Source organism: Felis catus, chromosome B2 (assembly GCF_018350175.1).
Source record: "Felis catus isolate Fca126 chromosome B2, F.catus_Fca126_mat1.0, whole genome shotgun sequence".
Lineage (NCBI taxonomy): Eukaryota > Metazoa > Chordata > Mammalia > Carnivora > Felidae > Felis > Felis catus.
Window position 1 is genome coordinate 32432208 of NC_058372.1, and position 22389 is coordinate 32454596.

Here is a 22389-nt window from a genome sequence, read left to right on the forward strand (position 1 = left end):
AGCCATGAAGCCAGTCCTGAGTTCCTTCCCCATGGTGCACAAGACGGGCAAGGGCACGGCCTGGCTGACGCTCAGCTTGGTATCGTCCCAAAGCTGCTTCCGCCTCCCTCCATTCTCCCCTCCGGATCTGTGGGTTTTACATTTAAGTCAGACGAGATGGGCAACAAACCGAACACATGTCCTATAACGATGAAAATAGTGCTTTTAAATGTGTTAAGTCATTTAATAAAGGAACAAGATAATTTCATATACAGTAAGTGCTAGGGAGAGATTCGAGGCAGGGTGCTGGGTCCACAGCGACTGGGGCAGGGGTGGGGTCTGGGTGGTCTGGAGGAGCCTGTATTTGAGAGAGACCAGCGTCACACGAGGGGCAGGAGTGGCTTCCAGGCACAGGAGCAGCAGAGGTCTTTGGAGCAGCCAACCTTGGGTGGGTTATTTAATCTCTCTGAGCTTCAGTTCTTTAAAAAATGGGAATTAAAGTGATAAAGTAACACTCACTGAGTATTTGCTGTGTGTCAGGCACACAGCAAACGCCTTACACAATACTGGCTATTTTGTCCTCATAATGGCGCTCAGAAGTACCACCATTGTCCCCATTTTACAGAGGTGGAGACTGAGGTACAGAGAGGATGAGGACTTGCCAAGGTCACTAGCCGGTAAGTGGCAAAACCTGGACTTGTACCCCAGCTGAGTGGCTTCCAGAGCCCCCGCTCTCACCCCCTCCATCAGGATGCCCCTTCCGGCCTCTCTGCAGTGTTACCGTGAACTGCATGTGTGGTGTGGTTCAGGACACACTGTAGTCTCCCGAGGGGCTCGGGTCCTCTCCAGTCTTGTTTTACCTGTGCCCTCCACCTTCTCATGCCTGTGGGTGGCTGGAGCCAGAGTCTGAGCTCATTGGCTTGTCAGTCACCCAGCGCCATTCTGGACACATTAATAGGCAACCGCCTGGAATGTGACTTGGTTAGTGCCAGTCCTCGGAGAGTTGATGACCATTTTAACACCCACCTGCCGGCTGTCACTCACTCCACACCGAATGCGACCTCCCCTGGCTTCTTGAAAACCTCTACCAGGGCTGTGCCTCCTGATCCATTTGGAATGGGTATTTGGGCTCCATGGAGTCCCGGTTGCTCCTTATAGAAACCGGCACCACAGGGGGAGGAGAGGAGGGAGCGAGCGTTGCTTCAGTTTTTCAGGTTATAATGATCCCAGTAATTGAGACACCGAATTGCAGATTCAAATCGCTTGAAAGTAAAAATATCGTTTTGTAATGCCGGTGTTAATAATGTAAACATTAAAAACGAATTAAATACTTAGCTGTATTGTGGGGCACGATCGCCTGATTTTTCTTCCTTCAACTTATTCAACCAGAGAAAATGATTGGCTGCAATATGCAGATATGTTACCACCAAAAGTGGGTCTGGATTTGCCTGGGAGAAGTTAGTCACTTAATGCCCCTGCATAGAGGTGAGCCCGGGGAGGGTCGGGCTGGCAGTAGATTGCGGCCCTTTTCCGGAGGTGAGCTGTTTACCAAGATCGGCGGGTGTTTGAGGTGTGCTGGGGTAGGCCTCGGTGGGGTCCTAAATCACAGCCCAGCATACCTAGAGCCCCTCTGCTCTGTGGAGACGTCTGTCCTCTGCCCTGGGCCCTGCCTCCCTCCCTTCACTCTGCTCTAGTGGATGTCACCTCAGAGAGGTCCTCCCTGGCCCCCAGTTCAAGGAGTGGCCCTGCCACTCTTGGCCCCCGCAAAACACTAGTCACTATTCGACAGCAGGCCCTGGCGGTACAGTCATCTCTCAGTAAACGATCTGAAGAGAACAGACGGCATTAGAGTACAGGCCCGGGTCCCCTGGCCTTCCAGGCCCCACCTGACGCCCCTGTAAGATTCTTCTCTTGAGAGGTCTGAGGGAGAAGGGTGAAGGGCAAATCAGGAGCAGATCGATTTCTGGATTCAGATTAGCCCTCAAATTTCCTGTCCCTTTCCAGGGCAGCCTAGGAACAGAAGAGGGAAGTTCTGAGCGATGCCTAATGAAAAGGACCCAACCTGGCCACAAGTCAGCCCAGCCTGGCTGGTGCTCAACTTGGTATTGTCCCAGAGCTGCTTCCCCCTCCCTCCCTCCCTCCCCTCCAGTTCTTGGCACCCACGCCTTCATTTCAGTTCCTTCCCTCATCTTCTGTTTTCTGTTTTTGGCCACAGTGGATGCAGATTTAAATCAAAAGTCAGAAGTTTAGATCATTTTGAAGAGCTGCTGATGAGTGGCCTTGCCTGGCCATTTGTTTTATTAGACCGCTTCCTGCGCTTTCCAGCATGGGCTACAAGGCTCTAGGCAGCTGGGAAGAGCGATGGAACTGCCAGGGTGCTGTCCAGAGGCCCAGGGCTTCCTGATGACATTGCGTCATGGAAAAGCTGTAATAACACTCTGTCGCTTCCTCTTCAATCACACCGCGACGACAGAGGGAGGAGGCAGGGCTGGGTGACTGGCTCCCAGGCTGCCCTTGTCCCCCCTTGGTGGGGAGGTCAGGAGAAGGTTATTCCTCTGCATCACCTGTCTCGAGGACCCAGTGAGAACTCCTGGGGGCAGATGAGGCAGCTGAGGTAGGGAGACGTGAACCAGGTCCACCAGCGCTCTGGGCTCACCCTCACTGTATGAGGACATGGCCAGGGGAAGGATCTGCTCAAGGCCCGCAGCTCTGGCACTGCCAGGCCCCTGTTGCCCCCTGTGCCCCCTTATGTGCTCTTTGTGTCTTTCTTTCTCCCTCCTTAAACCAGGTATCAATTTGACACGAGGATCCTGGAGGTTATAATAGAGACTGACCGGGGTCTCATCAAACCCGTTTTCAGGCACACAAACTACATCTCAGCCTGCTGGCATCTGGGCAGGGCCCGTGCTTGGCTGGTTCTTGCCTACAGAATGTGTGCGTGCCTTCTCTGTGCTGTCTCACTCTTAGTCCTTGAGGCTGATTGAAGGTGGTTGTGTCACAAGATGAAAGGTCCCTGGATGACTGTGTGGAGCGGAGGCTCTCTGCTGACCAAACCTGATTGTAACATGAAGCTCCTGTTATTGGGGAGCGTTTGTTATAACGGTTAACCCACCCTGACTAATCACTGTATGTTTCTCAGTTCAAGGGAGAAGAGCGCTCCCCAGCGCCGGGAAAGGGAAGCCAGCCAGGAGGCCCTTCTGGGCTTCCTGCCAAGAGGGAGCAATAGAGGTGGAAGGTTGGGAGGTCCTTCTCAGTCCTCAAGTGCTGGGCTTTCTCCAGGTCTGTCTTTATCTCTCTTGGTACCTCTTCACATCAGCCCCTATGGCCCACACCCTTGGCTGCTGTTCCCTGAGCAAAACCCTCGATTCCTATTCCCACGCTCATCGATAATACCTGCCTTCTTAATCACCTCTCAGACTTGCCTCCCTTTCAAGGCACGGCTCAAACACCTCCATGATCACCCCACATGGCAGTGAACCCTAACTGCCTCTCCTCTCCTGGGTAGCACTCTGTATGGCTGAGCAAACGGCTCCCATGCCTTGTCGAAGCCGCCATGGTATTTTCATATGAGAGGCTTCACTTTCTTATGAAGTCATAAGGTTCTTAAGGATAACGACATGATCCTCACACTTCCTTGTTTTCTACATCGGCCCTGGCACTGTGCTGTATGTACCAGGCACTCAGAAAGTATTTGTTGGATGGATGAATGGAAGGAAGGAAGGACAGATTAATGAAATCACAAAGGAATGAGCTACTCAGCCAGATTTTCAGTGTCTCTACCATCTGGGCTCACTCCACTTCTCTACTCTTCATTGTACTACTCCCAACCACAAAATCCCCATTCTGGATGGTTTGGCAGACTCGTGAGCATGCTGGACTTTTCCTTGCCTCCACTCAGCCAACCCCTTCCCTGTTCTTGTCACCCTTGAGCGCCCAGATGAAGTCTCACCTCCTCCGACAGTTTCTATGATGTGTGTTGTCTGTCAGCCGACCTCTTCAACTCTTAGGATTGATCATCTGCACCACACAGATGAATCCTCTGTATCATTGGGTACTGTCTTATGCGGTTTGTCGTCAGTTCATGTGCCTTATTCTTGCCCCCTCAACTAGAATCTATGCTCCCAAGAGCTGGATCTTCCCCAGTGCTTAGCAAAAAAGATGGACAGGGGAGAGCTTCTCAGGTCGGTGTACCCTTGCTGGTTACTAGATATTCAGGGCTCCCTCACCCCTCTTGCCATTTTAAAGTAAACTCCCATTGGAGATCAAATACATACATGGCCGCCATCTTCTCTACTTTCCGTGCCTCTCTGTTCTTCTTCTGTCCGGGTTTACGGTGCTTGGGTTGACTCATTCAGCTGGGTCAGCAAAGCGTCATATACGTTTCAGACAGCAGCGACCCCCGTGAGCCCAGTGGTCTAGGACGCACAGTCTAAAACCACTAGCCAACTTTGCCCCTTGCGACACACTGCACTTTTGTTGGTGACATCTTCAGGGGCAGGTGGGGATTTGGGCTGGGGCTTGAGTGATTGGTGGAGGAGGAAGAAGTCCTCATATGAAGGGTACTGTCAGATAAAGGAGTGACTAAAGGGAAGAAGGGTCACGTGGGCAGGAGCGAGCGCAGCGATGGCAGCACAGTTAGTCACATGGGTGGCCAGCCCTAAAAGACTTGTATTCTAGCTGATCATCCCCCTCATCCTCAGGCAGGTCCCACAGGACCCAGGGCTGAGAACGGGGGCAGGAATCAGAAGCGAAGGCAGGGAGCTTTGGACTTGGTGAACCAGATTTTCAAGCAAGGAAGTGGCCTAGAAAAAGCAGCATTTAGGGCTCCATTTTGTCATTAGCAAATATTTAGTTTTCGGCTGACTTCCTTTTGCCACCCAACATACTTGGACTCAGTTCTCCCACCATGGGTGCAAAGCATGCAAGTTAACACATCGTTACCTCAGCCAAACCTAATTAGGGAAGTTAACTTGCTTTGAAATCTATATAACGTATCCTAAAATTAAACAATGTTTTTGTTTTTTTATCCAGGCCACTCTTTCCTTCTCTAAATGTGGATTTTGGAAAGTTGATGGTAATTAGCCACGAGAATACAGAAATTATTTAACTCTGCATTGTCTAAAGTTCAGATAAAAGGACCACCTACTTCCCAGGCCTGCTACCTGCCTTGTAGATGCATGGAAATATTGTATTAGCCACCATTTCCCACCCACGGATCCCCAAAGGATTGCAGGAAATCGGTGAACTGTTCTTGCTGTATACTCTAGTCAGCCATAAATTGGAACTTTTGTGCACTGTGATGATCAGAATAAACAAACAGAAAGGGTAATAAGGCGCACCAAATAATCACTGGTGACCTCAGCAATTTTATTAACAAATTTATTTCCCTAATTGGGTAACGTATCTTAGTGCTCGACTCAAGGGCATTGTAATAGGTTTCCACACTGCAGAAGAAGGAATTAATTAGAACTGTTTGCTCTTTGTTCCGTATTTACACTTGTCCACCAGTCTTGTAAACATTGCGCCTGGTTTCTTTGGCCCTCCAGGCTTCTCTCTTCTGACTCCCCCACCCCACCCCCAAATAAATAAATAGAAAGCGGGGAGTGTAATGTAACATCAGTGGCTCATTCTTTTGTGCAATCCACCCCCACCTGGAAGCTGCATTTCATGGTTAGAGCCATTTTGGGGCCAGATTCTGGCAGAGTCATCACTTCCAATAGGTACCCGGAAGTCTAGAAAGAGACCCTTATCTCCACGGGAAACAGTGGAGAACCTGGGGTCTTGATTTGCCTGGGCTGTATCTGGATTGACCTTGTCCATTCAGACCCTGGGCAGGAAGGTGGTGAGATGGGCAGATCTGTCCCACTTCTTCCTGCCCCACAGAGAATGCCTCTTAAGAAGGTAAGAGACAGTCATTCATTATAATGTTGTATCTGCCCTTGGAGTGGGCAGCCCATGCGAGCAGACAAGCCATACACTCATGAACTCCCTCTTCGAGTCTTCTTCAAGTAGAGTTTTTTGCCTCACAGCTTGCCAAGACTTCGGCATGACAACAAAAAGCATTTTTAAATGCGAATTCTCCAGAATCTCACTGTAATGCTGGCTTCTCACTCAAGCTGCAGCCTTCCAGTATACTCTAAAATGGTGCCATTTCACACTGCGTGTCCAGCCTCTGACGACCAGCATTAGCATAAGATGCCAGAGTACATGGAATTATCTCCAGAGCTGGTTTCTTTAGCAGCCATTAATATGCCACGTATGGCTTTCAAACATGGATATAATGATTACAAAGACCTCTAACAGTGTCTAGAGTACCCCGGCTGCCAATAGGTCCCTTTTGATATCTGTGCTCCAGAAAAATCTGGATAGGCACAACAAGCCTCATTCTCCCTCTTGAATATCCTGCAGGATCTGGATGAGGTTTTCCAGGCCAAAAATATAGCCTGGATCTGGTCCATCATAAGTGGTATGCTCATTCCAGGAGCCTTTGTATGTTGTGTGAGCAAAGTCGATCATCCGGATGTCAACTTTGGAGAGGCTTCCAGAAGAGCTGCCGTGGTCCGGCTGCGGAGCCTCCGGAGGATGCAGGCCCTCTGAGGTCCTTTCTGGCAGCGCCTGCCCATCGTAGATGATGAGGAGAGAGCTGGAGTAGAACCGGTACGAGCTCTGGTTCCGAATGACCGAGAGGAGGGCCCGAAGCTGGCGCTGGATGGGTTCCAGGAGCTCTGTCCGGAGGCGGGTTCCATCATGCAGGAACTGATGGAGGGCTTGTCTGAACCCCTCAACAGAGAGTTTTCTTCCATAATACTTGTCTTTGCAGAGAAAGTGCTTCTTATCAATTTGATAAACCTTCCAATAAAAAGAGAAAGAAAATGTGAAGAATTGCCAACTTAAAAAAAATATTGTCCCTGCTATGGTTGCAGTGTTACAAGCTAACGTGATATATAAACAGATTTCCGGGAGATGCAGGGCAAGAGTGGCTGAAATGAATGGAAGGATGATCTTTCATCAAGCACCAGTGGAACTTTCACATTTTAAAATGCTTTCTGTGCAGGCCTTTAATAGGAATCCAAGGTGTAAAGATCCTTCACCCCACAGAGGTGACCCTCCACCCATGAGGAAAAGCTTTGGATTGCCTTTCTTGTGAATTTCCAATGTCATCCTCCAAATCATGATTTAAACCCTGGCTTCTGGCCCTCTTCAATTCAAATATTAGCAAACCCAAGCTAGTAAGCTTTAGCAGGAATCTGAAATCACAGCCAATGGCCTTGGAAAGCCAACTAGATTCAATTTTCCCCAATGAAGTTTATAAAGTCCTTTCTCTGCAGATTCTAAGGAAACAGTCAGAGCTCTTGGGGTAGGGCAGGGTGACTGAAGAGAAAAAGATAAAAAGATGGGCTCGATCAGGTATGGATCAGCCAGTGCAGCTGAGGGGAGCCTGGACTGGGTGGGTGGGGGGCAGTTCACAGCAGCTCTGTGGGGCTGGTGGGTCCTCCTTGGCACCAGCTCCTCTCCCCTCCCCTGTCATGTCTTGGCCACAGGAAGGGAGCAGATGGAGGAGATGCTGATGGGGGGACAGTGGCAACCACTCCCATTTCATTCAGATGGCAGAGGCTGTACCGAGGCCAGTGGCTGGCATGGCCATGACTTGGCACACCTTTCCCTGGCTCACCTGGGAAGGGCAGCCCATACCTGGCCAAGACAGTTTCTCAGGTCTTTCCTGCCTTCAGATTATGTGATATGTTTCTACCAGTGTGGAAAAAAATCAGAAAGATATGATAGACTTGCTTTGGAGGGCTGGAGATCGGCTGCTAAATTAGCCGTCATAAATACACGACGGGTGTCACTGTCTAAATAAATCAGATCAATTTCAGAAGATTTGAGGTCCAGAGAGAGATTCCATTTACACCCCAAATCATCACACTGCATTCTCCTGAGGACTGCGTTCCAAGCCTCCCAAGGGACATCTGTGCAACAAATTTATAGACTCAACTTCCAGCTTCAAGGGGTGGCAGTTTCAATTAAGGAAAGCTTGAACGTGTACCGTCAAATCGGTGTCTGGTTTTGCTTTGAGGAGATAGACTGTAAGAGTGAACGCGTGGGGAAAGTTTATTTCTTCCCGTTCTGCAGCCCCTCTGCCACAAGCCACATCAGAGCTGCAAAAAACAGGGTAGAGTCTGGGCAATAAAAAAATTAACCGTTCCTTTGCCTCCGCTGAACAGGTTACCACCTTCCCACTTCACTAACCAGAACAGGCAGCGAAAAGCAGAAAAGGTGGAGGAGGAAGAAGGAATGGCTAATAAGAATTCAAAGAGCAGAGTGCCTCAACAGCCCCTGAGAAGGAGAGGTTCGACTTTATCATTCAAGTAATTGAGGAAGCGGAGTGTGCCGAGTGAGCGAGTGAGCGGAGAGGCTCCTTTTCAGCTCTTTCCTCAGCCCCTGCTCACACGCTGCGGTCAAAGGTCTGCTCTCACTATGGGCAGGACCCACGTGGCTGCCGGGAAGTTCAGCTGCCAGAGACCCTGAGACCGAGTTTAAAAAATGGTGGATTTTTGACACCACTATCCTGAAAGGGTCTCTTAAAAAAAAAATCCCGGTGTGTCACAGACCGGGATATGCATTTCCGGGGCGGAAGGGCTGTGCCCGACTGCCTCCTGGGTTGCTTCCCAAGCGAAGGGCTCCGTGGGCAGTGGTGGCAGTTGGGAGACACCCTTGCCCCACAGTGGACGTGCCAGGACGCCCCGCCGTCCAGCGGGCCCTCTGCCACCTACCTGCATGCCGCAGATGCGGACGCCCAGGCAGGCTGACGTGCTCTGAGCACACTTCCTCATGTGACGGGCCTTCTTCTCCTCGGACACATCGTCCCCGTGCTGCCGGGTCCCCATCTTCAGGTCAAGGATACAGGGGTACTTGTACTGTGACACGACGTTTTCCAGCAACAGAAACCCTGGTCACGCCAAGTTCAGGAAGGCTCCGAGGACGTGAAGGCCCCCACCCTGAGTGCCAGTCCTTCTCTCCCTTCTCTCCTTACAGACAAGTCCGGCGTCCCTCTTAAGAATTCAAGGTATTAGCTTTGCAGGCTGCTTTAATAAGTCCATTTACTTAGGGGGAGTTTATGAGCCTGTGAGCTGCTTTTCCTTTTCCTTTTTGCTCTGAGGTTGAAATTTAAATGCGGGCGTGAAATCCCTGGCAGGCCATGCCCAATTTACATTTTATGGCAGAAAATCATAAGGCTAAAACCTCAAGTCACTGAATGGGCCAATACCTTTTGGGAGAAGTGGGTTGATGTTAGCTTTGGAGATGAGTTGCAGGAATATTAATTTCAGCGGAGTAATTATCCTGCAAAAGCTTCTTAGGGATTAGGGTTGCAGATGTGTCTTAGTAAACACTGTGAAACCAGTCACTCGTTTGCAGGAAGGAGCCCGGCGCTGACAAAGGGGCATTGCAAGCCTAAATGTGCTCGCTGAGAACATGGCAGCCTGAGGATGAGGGGGGAGTGACTCCTCTAAGAGTCCACTTAGGGGCACTTCCCTAAGGGGGGAGCCACACCCCCTCATGCCATCAGCTCTGCAGGAAGACATCTGCAGGGAGGATTTGGAGGGATAGAAGAGGGGATGGGGTGTGCCACCCCCACCCGGCGTGGCAGTCATCATTCCTGTCTGCCCCCAGAGACCCCTGGCCCAGCCTGTCCTTGCTTCTCTGGGTGGCAGAGGCAGCGGCCTGACCAGATCCCAGTCTGACTTCCCCATCCGCTCTGATTTTTTTTTGGAGAGATGAGATTTCTTCTAGGTCCTAGGCTTGAGGGCTTGTGCCTCAAAGTCTCCCTCACGTGTCAGTCTCTGTCTCTCCACCCACCCCTCCCCTGGCCTCCCACCTCCGTCGTTGGCATGGCTGTTCTTAATCCCCACCCCCACCCCACTAGGGGGCAGGGAGTGCGGGCAAGGATACGATGCAGCTGGTTCTCCGGGTACTCAGTGCACAGGCGGGTCAGGTGGGCCAGGTGGCACTGCAGACCCCACGGGTTAAAGCTCCTCCTCTCGGCCTGGTTTCCGTTAGCATCTTCCACCAGCGAGGACACGTGGGCGTTGAGATGGAACTCTGACCTCAGGAGTGACGTGGCTGAGCTGTGGGCGAGGGAAGCGCACGACAGTCAGGGCACCGGTGCCTGTCCCTGTGACTGGGCTCTCCTGGGCTGGACGCTGAAGTGCACTGTCTCTGGCTACTCTCCAGGAAGCCTGCGGGGCCTCGGAGAGTCCCTCCTGCCGCATTCAGGCCCTGGGCACCAGATCAGGCCACCTTGCCGCCCTGGCAGGGGGTCCCTCTAAACCCCAGAATAATTCATTAGAGCGTGTCACCTCATCAGAGGGCTGTGGTGGTTTCAGTACACTTGTAAGTGATCTGGATTACTCTCACACTATTGAGGCAACATAGCACGGGGGCGGCGACCCTGCCTGGAATCAGAAGTCTCGGGGTTTAGGCTGTTTGTGTGCCGTGTTGTTATTTCCTCGAGACCTCAAAATGCCAACAGGGGTGGGAATCAGGGATCCTTGGTCCACCCTCTCTCCTGTCCTGTGCACCTTGGCTTCCCCATCTGTGAAACGGAGATAATGTGTACCCGCTTCCTGATGCTGAGCCAAGAGGCTTAATTACATCCGCTGTGCTCCTTGGGGAAGGGAGGTATTTTCATTGTATTAGCTCCCTTTTGTTTCCCCGTAAATGGTTTATAAGTCCCCAGGGGTGCTTTCCATCTGAGAAAGGTCAGCTAACAGTATCAGAGGTTTTGGAGACCTCTCCAGGACCTCGAGTGCCCTGAGCTGCCTGCGTCTCCTAGGTCCCGCAGGGTGGCTGTGTTGATCTCTCTCCTCGTCCCTTCCTGGCCCTTAAGGAAAGGTGATTTCTGACTGCCATTAGCCACTTTTCCTTCGTGTCAACTGTTCTGGGTCTTTGCATTCCACCCCCTCCCCCCACCGGAGACACTTCATGGTCTCAGTGAAACAGGTATGTAATTAAACAAGCGTGTACTAAATGCCTGCTCTGTGCAGGACTCTGCATGTGCGGCAGCTGCTGAGAGAAAGGCATCGGAGTCCTCCCTCTAAAATGGCATGAACGGAAGTCCTTTCGTTTCTTTGGTCACATTGGTGTTTCTAGATGGAGCCTTCATCTGAACTTCTCACTTTCTTGGCCCCACTGGGGAGCTGCTAGGCTTGGCCCAGGTGGGAGCGGTGCTGATCCCCAGTGAGTTTCTGTCATCCTGCCAAGTGGCCCTCACCTCTTCTTGAGTGAGTGTGCCAGCTGAGTGTGCTGCCACTGGGCGAGGGTGTGGGCGCCACCGCTGCCGCTGGTGGTCTGCTGGAGAGTCTGCCATATTGCCACTGCCGCCGACTCCGTGGAGACCTTGAAGGGCCCCCGGTTCTCCTTCAGTGGGTTCGCTACCAGGCTGAGATGGCCTCGGCTGTCTTTTCGGAGATGCACCGTGATGGTGCCTGCAGAGCACACAGGGGGAGGGAGAGGAGGGGAAAACCAGATGGAATTTACCTGGTGGACGCGTGACAAGGGGTGACATCCTTTTGAATTGTAGTTCTAATGGCACTGATCGACCTCTCCGCTTCCCTAACTCTCCTCTCAAGGAAGAGCTATGGGGACTGTTCCAGAATGAGCCCAGGGCCATGGAGCTTGCAAAAAAATAGCCTTGGGCTGATCTGGGCACAGCCTCTGCTTTATTGCATCTCTCTGTCCTTTCATGCTCGCAAAGCCGGTCCTGTACATTTTGTTCTCGCCTTCTGGTTCTCTGTGCACAGTGGCACCTTCCCAGTGACAATACCGCTCTTCCAGAGGGGCCCAAGTTTGGGTCATCAGAGCCGGTCCTCTGCAAAGAGGGCCCCCTCTCCCAGAGTGGCTTTGCGGGAAGTTGGGGCCCATTCCGTGCCTCCCCTTTGCCTCCTTCATCATCCTTGCTCTCCCTTCCTTTAATCTATGTCTGACCAGCTCCTGCCAGGAAGCTAGCCTCAGCCTTCTGGGGGCTCTGCTTCTCTGTTGCCTTCATTTATACCCTGTCCCCGCCCCGTCTCTGGCTTTAACACTGATGCTTACCATTTCCTTCAGTTAGACACATAGCACATGACTATTATTGATAGAACATGGTTCTTTGATATAAAACAGAGGACTGGTGGGATTTCTCCAGCTATGGTACCTCCTGACCATCGGTGTTTGTAATCAAGGCACGACAGCCTGCTCCAGTCGCTGCTTATGAGAGTGAAGAGGGTGAGGAGACCCAGTGAACAAATGTGCTAATTGGGCTTCCCCTCCACGACGTCGTCGGCCAGGTCAGGCAGTTAGCTCTGGCGTGTATGTCAATGCCTCTGTGGGCACCCCCTTTTGGATTTCTTGCTCAGAGGGCACAGCCCAGGTCTTTCTCCGTGGGGCTCAGTATCAGTGGGTGCTCAGCCTCGCCAGAGTTCTGGTGGAGGTGGAACCCTATTCTCGGTGGTGGCAGGAGACAGCCATGTGAATGGTTTTGTGAGGACTGGATCTCTGGAGTTCTTAGTTCCCTGTTCCTCTGTAGCTGATGCCATGAGTATTCAGTTTGCTCCTCCTCCCACCAAGCTTCTCTCCACCTGTCTCCAACCTGCCTTGTGCCTCAGAGGCTGACCCTGTGGGGTGCACCAGTGGCTTCCTTGCCCCCCTCCCCCGCCCCGTTTCCCATGGGTTTGGCCAGCGGAGGACATTGGCACTGGCAGGAGATGGGGCGGGGCGGGAGAGAGGTCGAGGTACTCATCCCAGCGGCGCCCTCCCTGCTGCAGCGTCATCCTGTCCCTCTGTGGCCTTCCTCTTGCTGGGTCAGTGACACCACTCCCTGACTTCGGCCCTTCAGGTCTAGGGATGGTCACAGCCTTGCAGTGGTGCTGGTCCCTGGGTGCCTCGTCACCCCCAGTTGTTCCCTTAATCCTGCATGCCCTTCTACAAGCAGTCCCTCTAAAAATTCTCTTCATTTAAACCCCTTTAAACACACCGCTCATTTTCTGCTGGGACTCTGACTGAGAGAAGGTGGGTTGCATGTGGTCATGTCCTCTCAGGTATTCATTTCCTCCCCCGACCACTTGGTCACTTTCTCAGCACAAGTGGTAATTTCTGCTGAACCAGCACTCAAGGCAGCTGATTTCCCTGCTCGCGTCCCTGCCCGGGCTGGTCAGGGCGGACGCTCATTTTCAGGGCTGCTCTATAATTCAGCAAGTCGCTCTTCAGGGCCATCTGCGTCTGGCTCAGCGGTCTCTCTGGGCCAGTCCTGTCATCTCAGATTCCCAGTGCCCTAATTTTGCAGCCTGACAGTGACATGCAGTTTTTTTCCAGTTCCTTTAAAAAAATTCTGCTCTGCCCCAGCATCTCTCAGGCCCCTGAGTCCTGTGAACTAGTGATGATGCTACTAGTAATACTGTACCTGAACCTGGCATTTTGTAGTTTACCTGCACACTGGCACGCATCTCTCGGTGGAGCCTGCCTGAGCTGTGCCGCTCGTGAGAACAAGGGCTGATGCAGGTCAGGGCAAGAGCTACCGTAGTGATAATCTCTGCCAGGTGCCAGCATTGCGTGCTTTTGCTTTGTTTCCACTGAGCGACAGTTAGCCTGTAAGGTGCTTGCCTGTGGTCACCGAGACCCAGAGAGCTGGAATAACTTGCCCGAGGTCATATAGTTTGTGAGCAGTGGAGCTCTGAGAAGGCCACACCAGGTGCGGATACGGAAGAAGGAACAAGCTGTACCACGGAGCCAAGGACTTTCATCGGGAGACTCCGGTGTCATCATGCTGTGTTTACTTGTGTGTAGACGAGGGACACTCCTGCTGTGTCCCTATCACATTTGTTTTGGCCATTCTGTTCCGTGGGAACAGACAGAGAAGCCATGAGGCCACCAGTGTGTGAGAGGGTCATCAGTACAGAGGGTTGGGAGTGCCGAGAAGCCTGAGGACATGGTGTTTACATTTCCATTCCTGTTTTCTCAGGCAGGAGGGTCTCTGTGCATGATCTGGGGAGGAGGACTGACCTAGAAACCGGCACCAGGCCCCAGAGCCACCACTCCACAGTGGAGAAAGGAGAGCACCGGCCTTGGTGCTTGTCCTTGGGGAGCTTGGAGTCTCCTGGCTGCCTGGGGGAGCCCTGGATGGTGTGCCAGCCAAGGGCAGGGCCCTTTGGGGACTTGTAAAGTTCAGCTCACCGTCTGGCCTCTCCCATCTGTGGGACTATGGTGCCAAGCCTGCAAGAAACCGCTGTCTCGGGGAGCCTCAACCCCGGGAGGCTTCCCTGGAAGGACAAGAAATGTGACCTTCATCCGCTTCCGTAGGCTCCAGCTCTTGTCTGGTCTCATCAGATCTGAGTGTCTAAATAAATGGAGGCGAGCAGAGGTGCAGAGAACCCAAAACCAATAAAATCCAAAAGGCATTTCTATTTCTCATGTTGTCAGAGCTACACAGCCAGACTCCAGGTCTGTGCCTTCTTGCTCCAGCTTCCTGCACGCCTCTGGCTCTGTGTCTCCATCTGTCTGCCTTCCCTCCATCTCCCACATCACTCTGCAGCTCAGCCCAGACCTTCCTTCTGAAGCCTGAGACCCATAGCAGATAGCCGCCTGGCCGTCTCAACATGCCAGCTCTTTACTGAAGCAGCGTGTCAATGGAATCCAGACTCCTCAGGGCCTGGATTGGTTTGTAGTCAAGAATCATGTTGGGCCCGGCCTGGCTTTCCAGCTTGCCTTGTGTGTCCGTGGGAACTAGGCCTCAGAGGGCCATGGGCTCCCGGCACTCTGCCGCCTCTGCCTGGCCAGGGGAGCCCTGCCTGCCTGCTCACCAGCCCTCCCCAAGCACCTCAACCTGCAGCCCTGCCAGCTGGGCAGACAAGAGTGCTTACGGCCCAACCGCCATGCCCGGAGCATCTCAGCAATTTCGGTTTGGCCAAGCAGCTTCCCCAGCCTCCATGAATATACTGTCATGCATTTATTTTTAAGCTCGTGAGAGCATTTATTTGCCGGTGTCTGTAATATGAATCTGGCTCATCCGTCAACCAGCTGGACCTAGAAGTACGTCCTTGCTCACTCAAAGCTGACAGGTACACTGGGAGGCAGAGGGATGCAGCCCCTAAGATGTCATGGCCAAGGAGCCCAGCAGGAGGTCGAGGCAAGCTCCTGGCATGGGGAGGCTACCTTTGGGAGTGATATCCCTGCCTAACACTCCCTGATGCCACCACAGCACGGGGCAGTGAGAAGGGAGAGGGTGTGCTCCATGGCATTGCAGTGGCCACTAGAGAAACAACCCCTCTCTCTGGGGCCATTCCCATGGGGGAGAAAAAGGGAGACCCCCCTGTGGCAGCCTTGTGGGCCTTCAAGCCTCCCTGATCTAAGGTCACTAGCTGAGCGGATCAGGGCAAGTCACATCCCCTCCTTTGTTGGGCTCGATGAGCCCCTGAGCACTGGCATGTGAGGAGCCCATCTCTTGGGTGACCGTGCTGGTGGAGCGGGCCTGGGTGCCCGAGAGCCTACGCTTGGGAGCCAGACCTCGGAGCTTTGAATCCTGGCTCTGCCTCTCACTGGCTGTGTGGCCTGAGGCAAGTCATGTCACCTCTCTGTACCTCAGTTTCCTCACCTGTGAAACGGGGATAATAATAGTAGCTCTGTCAGAAGGTTGTCGTGAGGATTGAGTTAACACGTGGAAACTACTGAGTGAACACCAAGCTGACACCACTTTTCTTCTCCGGTGAAACAAGAAGCCCGCGCAGCCCGAGGGCCCTTGTAGGGACTGTTTCCCATCTAAAACCTGACCTCAGCAACCTGTTCCAGGCATCTGAGAGTGTGAGGGTCCTGGTTCGGCGCCTTTCTCTTGTGTCTCCCTAGATGTGTGTTTCCTTAGGTGGTGCCTGGCCCGTGGCACCTCATGGATTGTGTTCTGGCTGTTGAGTGAATCCGTGTTTCTGCATCATTGAAACCTCATGTTTGGGTGTCGCCCCAGTGTGGAAGCTCTGCCTCACCTTCAGCAGGGCTGTGTGGTCTCGCCAGAGGGTGTCATGTGTTTCCCTGACCCAGTCCCCTCCTGACTTGTGTGGAAACAGCATCTCCTAGGGGAAGGCAGAGACTGAAGCATGCTCTATGGCCATTGATACGTGTAGCTGTGATGCCTTGGCTGAAATTAATCTATCAAGTCAGCAGGGCCCTAAGGCAGGCAGTACTGAGGATGGGCCCAACTAGAACTGGGAGGCAGGGTGGAGTAGGGGTCTGGACAGTAGACCAGTGCCTGAGGGTGCCTGAGAGTGGTGCCATTGTTCTCCTGCCCAGAGGAATGGGCACGTGTAGACACTTGGGACACAGGCAGAGCATCAGGATGGGGTCCTGCAGACCAACCAGCCTCCTTCACTTTCCTGCCTTGCCTGTGGCCGTCCTGGCAGTCTGTCTCAGCTTCAGAGCTGTGTCCAACAAGCGTGAAATGCTGTGGGCAGGAGGCCACCCCACGCAAGATCCTGCCACCGCTTTGCTAGGTTGAGTTTAGTTGCAAAAGGACAGACATTCATTCCAGTGGGTGCTCTGACAAGATGGGCAGTGACCCACAACTGATGGGCAACACCGGCCTACGGCCCCAGAGGCCTCAGGGGAGGCCCACACAGGCTGCACACCACCCGTCCGCCCCCGTCTCTTAGCGTATGATGCTCGTGGGTCTTGTCTCAGACTCTCAGAAGGTCTTGGCAGGCTGGGGCTGAAGCAATGCCTAGGGCTCATTGACCCCCTATCAGTCAGTCTCAGTCTGGAACACGCTAAATACACATTCCTGGACCCTGACCCCAGGGGTTCTGGTTCACAGGTCTGGAATGGAGCCTGGGAATCTGCATTGTAACCCACACACCAGCAATTCTGGTAAAGTTGGTCAATCCCAGGTCACACTCTGAGAAACACCCATATAGATAGGCTCCATCCTTCCCAAGTATCTTCATCACTGAAATGCAAGTGAATTTTTGACTGACTTATTTGGAGATTATCATCACTTTTACTACAGATGCTTAGATAATGAGGGCAGAAGCTTGCAGTCACAACATCTAAACACCTTTAAAAGAGATTTTTGGGCACTCATCCCATTGAGGGGCTGGAGGCTGGCAGAGCCCTGTGAACTGCATTTACTGAAGGCTGGGTGTGCACAAAAAGCCTGCCCCATGGATGCTGGCCGGCTGCCAAGAGTGCCCCTGCCTGGAGTCCCACAGACGGCAGCCCTCCCCACCCCGCCGCCTTCACTCCCCAGAACCCACCTTGTGCTCGGATCTAGAACATACACTGCTCTGTACCCAGTTTCCCCAGCTAAACCTCAAAGGCAACCCATGGCCCTGAGGGCAGGAATTCTGGTTTTCTAACCCTGTCAGGTCCCAGCTCCCTCATGCCCTGACCCAGGCCTGAGGCTCCTCTCACCCGCCTGGGCCTCCAGAGGTGAAGGAGGCCTCAGCCCGTCCTGTCTTTCCCAGCCCTGGTCACGGGACCCAGCCATGGCACTCCTGAAGCACAGACCGGATACCCTAGCAGAGCAGGGTGGGGCTGGGGTATCATTTTATTCCGTTCTCAATTCCTCGAAGTCTGGTGGCTTGCGCTAATTTGTAGGGTTGCCAAACGGCATTAGACTCCAGGCCCAGAGGCTTGAAGGGTTCGGAGAAACTAGGACAGTGAAGGCCAACCGGGCTGTGGGAGGGGGGCGTGTCTCCGTGGCAACTCTTACACACACCACCCGGCACGAGGAAATGGCGGGCGCACGCGGCTAGGCCTCCCCCAGTGTGGCAGGCACAGAGCCGTGTCTGGACACTCACCTTTGTACTGAGGAGTGAACCGCTTCATGGCCAGAGGCAGGGATTCGTAGAACCTCTGCTCCCGGGAGACGAGGGGCTTGCACACAGTGTGCTCATCATACTTCATCACGCTCAGGTGCCCCCCGACCTGGTGCAGGAAGGGCTCTAGCTGCACGCCCACTCTGGCATCCCCGGCATCCGTGCTGTCCTGCACAACCATGTATCCACAGGAGGAAGGCCTGGGGTAGGGGTAGCGGCTCCTGGACAGGAGGCGGGCTGTCAGGGTTCCGCAGCTTTCTCCTTTTTGGCCTTCGCCACCGTCAGGGCACAGCTGTCTCTCTGTGAGCCTGGGAGGGGACCCCTGAGAGCAGAGGAGGAAGGTAGAAATGACGTGAGGGAGACGGTGTGCTGGGGGAAGCAGAAGGACCCACGGTTCCCAGCCACGACCCACTGGTAGTTGAACAAGACTGTAAAGAGACATCAATCACTTCCAGAATAATCTGTTGCAAGAAACTGGTAACAGTGATTGCCTCCAGGGAGCCAGGATGAGAGGTAGACTTCTGTAAATACTGTTCTGTGCCTTTTGAATTTAAATACTGAAACAATTAAAAAAAAATCAAATAATACACACAACTGTAGGCTTCCAGAATGCAGAGATTGTCTTGGCTCCTGTCATGGTTCCTGCCTGCCTTTGGGAACGTCCGTTCCAGGCCCAAGAATAGAGCAGAGTCCCCGCTGTTGGGGCACTCGGCCTCTTGCATGGATGGGCTTAGGGGGTACAGGAAAGCTTCAGTTTTGTACGGCCCAGCTGTGCACATCCGTCTGCATCATGGCTCCACCACATAATTGCTGTGTGACCTTGAGAAGTTACCAAACCTCTCTGGGCCCCACTTTCCCCATCTATAGAAAGAAATAGTAAGGATACCTTCCTCATGGACTTAGGACAAAATTGAGATAAAGCCCATGAAAAGGTTAGCTGAAGGCCCAGAGTTAACTACTCAATAAATGTGATTTATCATTATTATTTCTAGCATTATTGCTGTGGCGGTCGTATTTTCCCAACAGCTCTGGGTTGTAAGAAAGGGAGCCTTTCTCACTGCCGCTTTGCACGTGAGGGAAGCGAGGCGTGAAATGCCCTACCTGGGCTCTGGTGCGGACCAGGAGCGAGACAGGAGCAAAGTGGGGGCCGCCTGTCTCTGGGCCTCGTCCTCTGTTACCTGCTGTTCCCTTTCCCTCCTGAAGGGTGGGCTTGCTGGAACTCTGGGCTGGAAATGCAGCCCCCAAAGACTTCGTGACTTTGTCTCAGGAGAGTGCCAAGGAGACACTGTGAGGGGAGGCTCTTCTGGCCACATACGTCCTGTCCTGTGTGAGAGGACATTCTCACAGGGGTGCCCATCACCACCGAGTTATTAATTCTCTTCTCCGCTGGACTCCTGGCCGCGGATGCCACCGAGCTAGGCAGGACTGGACATGATTAACATTCTAAATGACCTTCAGTCCAGACCATGGGCACGGCCAGCTGGCTGCATGCACAGAGTACCTATCAATTTGTTCAGGACCCCAGCCCAGAGACACCCCCGCCACCCACCTAGACCTCTGGCACCAGGTGACAGTGAAAGCCTCGGCCCAGCCCATTTATACGCCCCACAGCCCTACAAGGGCCTCTTTCACGTTGGCTACTGTCTTTCAGGCCACAGAGTGCCCCTTTAGGAAGGGTGAGGCGTTTTGTCTGGTATGTGCCTTTGCTTTGCTGGATGCAGGGTGAAGCTTCTGAGAGCTGCCTGCGTGGCTGGAGCGTGACTGGGGAGGTTAGGGCTGCGGGGCCAGGCAACAGGTGTGTGTGTTGTGGGGGTGGGGGCTGAGGCCCGATGGCAAGGGGCCGAGCTGACACAACAGCCTAGGCCTTAATCCCGTCTGCTCTAAGACGGCACAGACAGAGCCCCATTTGGAGCCTGGTCCACAAGCTGGGAAGGTGGTAGGAGGCATCTAGATGCAGAGGCAGATCAGAAATTGGCTCGGGGATCAGTTGGTATATGGCAAGATAGCACAATTGTTTGGCAAACCCAACTCTGCTTGCAAATTTGGTGAAGGCAAGAAGGAAGAAAGAAGAGAAAAACCAAAGTGGCCCAGGACCACCAACCAGGCCTGGGCTTGCTGAGCAAGCACTGACAGGTCCAGCTGGTATCTCAGGCAGCCGCGCTGGGCGGCCCACCGCCCTTCTTCCCCACGCTCCTGTCTCCCTAAGGAGCTCTAAGGACATCGGTGTCACCCTGCCGTGGTGGTGTGGGGAGGAAATAACAATAAATGGTGATAAACCCAGAGTGCTTTCTGTGTGCCAGGTCTCTGTTATATAGATCAACCCAGTTAAGCTTCACAACTACCCTATGAGGTAGTGTTAGCAGTCTGTTTCACGGATGGGGAAAATGGGGCACAGAGAGGTTAAGTAACTTGCCTATGTGCACGACGCCGTTAAGGACGGGGCAGGGATTTGAACCCAGACACCTTAGCCCCATAGCGCATTTACCCGCCATGCTGCAGGGATGCTGAGGGCTGCTGTGGATCCACTTTGACAGTCAGGAAACTGAGCCCCAAGGAGGCTGGGACTTGGCCAAAGTCGCCCGCAAGTCACTGGCTGTGCTAGGACGGAACCCAGGTTTTCTTGTCCCCCAGGCTTGGTCTCTCCTTTCCTGACCACCCCTAGCCTTCCTCCTCCAACCTGGTGAAGTAAGTGCTTGTCCTAGTGGTGGGTGGGCTCCGTACCTCTGCAAAAACCATCATGAGGGGTCCAGGGAGGTCTACTTATAGAGCTGGGGCTTGAGGTACTTTCTGGCTAAGGATGTCAACAAGACCCGAGAAGCACTGGCATTCCCAGATGTTCTCAGGAGCCCTGGCTGAACTTTCTCAGAGAGCGCAGAGCGAGCCAGGAAGACCCTGGGTCTCTGAGACAACCCATGTCACAGCAGTGCAAACTTAGGGTGGGTCGTAGTGATGGGGAGTCTGATGGGTAGTCAGCCTGTACTTTAAAAAAAAATCTAGACTTGGGGCACCCGGCTGGCTCAGTTGGTAGAGCATGTGACTCTTGATCTTGGGGTCATGAGTTTGAGCCCCATGTAAGGCATAGAGATTATTTAAAAAAAAAAAAGTTAAAAAAAATCTAGACTCAACAGATAGGGCAATGGAGATCCTTCCTCTCGAGGGTCTCCTCAGGGTGTAGAGGAGGTGATAGCATAGTACAGTATGATCTGGGGTTCTGACACAGGTTGGTGCGAAGGGGCAGAGGGAGGCTGGAGGGCAGTGGCATCCACACCAGAGCACCTGCCTGAGCTGGGCAGGTGGGCTTTGTGCTGCTCAGGGAGGCACGCTGTGGCTTCCCCTTGACACTGATGCCGACCTTCCATTCCCAAGGAAACTCAGGATGTCACTGTCTTTGCGTGCAGCCTCCTGCTCTGTGGGAATGAGCGAGGGAAGACCTCCGTTCTTCCCCATCCTCCCTCAAAAGTCCCAAATAAGTAATTCAAGTTGACTCATCTTTCTCAACCCAGACCTTCCTTTTGCCACATGCAGGCACGTCTGTCATTGGCGTGGGCCTTGGCCTTCGATCAGTGCCTCTGGGCCCTATTCTGTTTCCTCAGAGCACTGGGCAAGGAGTCCAGAGCCCACATCTGTACCAGGCATTCCCACTAGCTTGCTGAGGCCCCTAGGACGAACCGGTAACGTTCGTCTGAGTCTTGGTTTCCCGCCCACTGCCATAGCTTGTCACGATGCTCAGATGACAAAATGCACAGCATTCCTTTGTGGAGTCCTCTCCCCAAGCGTCTCCACCACTCGAGGCTTGTCACTGCGTGGGTTGTTCTCGGGACTGACTCAGCTTGGGTGCTGGGAAGGCAGGTGAGGCGCCGCCTGAGACAGGACCTTACACCCCTCTGACACACTTGCTGAGAACGCTGGGCTCTCTCTAGTGCGTCAAAGGGAGACAAGTGTCGCTCTCTCCAGCCCACGCCTGCCCCCAGAGGCCCACAGCTGCCCCCCTCACCCAGCATCCTGCCCTTGTGTTCCTTGGGGAGGGAGGAGGAGAGACCGAGGGAGGGAAGAGGGTCAGATGCCCACAGCCAGAAGAGCTCAGCTTAAAGCCCCCTCCCCCCCGGAGTGGTGGACAAATGGCCCCAGGTCCCTGTGTCCTCCTCCCCTGTCACTGGGTTATGTCCTGAATGAAATAACTCTGGGCTCACTCCAGGAGACTCAAGGGCTAAATTCTCTGATGGGCCCCCCATCCAGCTGGTTGTTAAATGCCTGTGTCAGTGCAGCCCCAAGGGTCCTGAGTCAGCCTGCTGTAGGGTTGCAGGACACTCCCTGGGCTGAGGTGGGGGGGGGGGGGAGGTCATGGACAGCAGGGCCTGCAGTTGTATTTGGATTCCAGAATGGAGACAGATGACAATACAAGTGATGCCAGGGACAGTGACAGAGTCCACCATCAAGCTGAGGTGGATGAGTGCCTCATGGCTCATCACTACCAGTTGGCACGTTTTATTTCCTGAGAGTCTGTGTGTGTGTAATCTCTCCCTACATACAAAACCCAAGTTCGTTAAAAATTACAGAAGATAGGCCTCTTTTCAAGCTT

General features: G+C 53.3%; 1 protein-coding gene and 1 long non-coding RNA gene across 2 annotated transcripts in view; one reads left to right on the forward strand and one right to left on the reverse strand.

Annotated features, from left to right (window-relative positions):
- Positions 1-14408, forward strand: part of LOC109499628 — a 17024-nt gene extending 2616 nt beyond the window's left edge. Inside the window, exons 2-4 of the long non-coding RNA XR_002157003.2 lie at positions 605-656; positions 5011-9043; positions 13973-14408. This is a non-coding gene — a long non-coding RNA (uncharacterized LOC109499628). The remainder of the gene's footprint in view (positions 1-604; positions 657-5010; positions 9044-13972) is intronic.
- On the reverse strand, positions 6361-18252 carry IP6K3 (inositol hexakisphosphate kinase 3). The gene is made up of 5 exons (XM_003986028.6): positions 17793-18252; positions 11249-11462; positions 9928-10103; positions 8751-8926; positions 6361-6828 (listed from the first exon to the last, which is right to left on the reverse strand). Exons 1-5 carry the CDS (start codon positions 18250-18252, stop codon positions 6361-6363), a joined length of 1494 nt encoding a protein of 497 aa, XP_003986077.2.
- Between the last annotated feature and the right edge of the window lie 4137 nt (positions 18253-22389).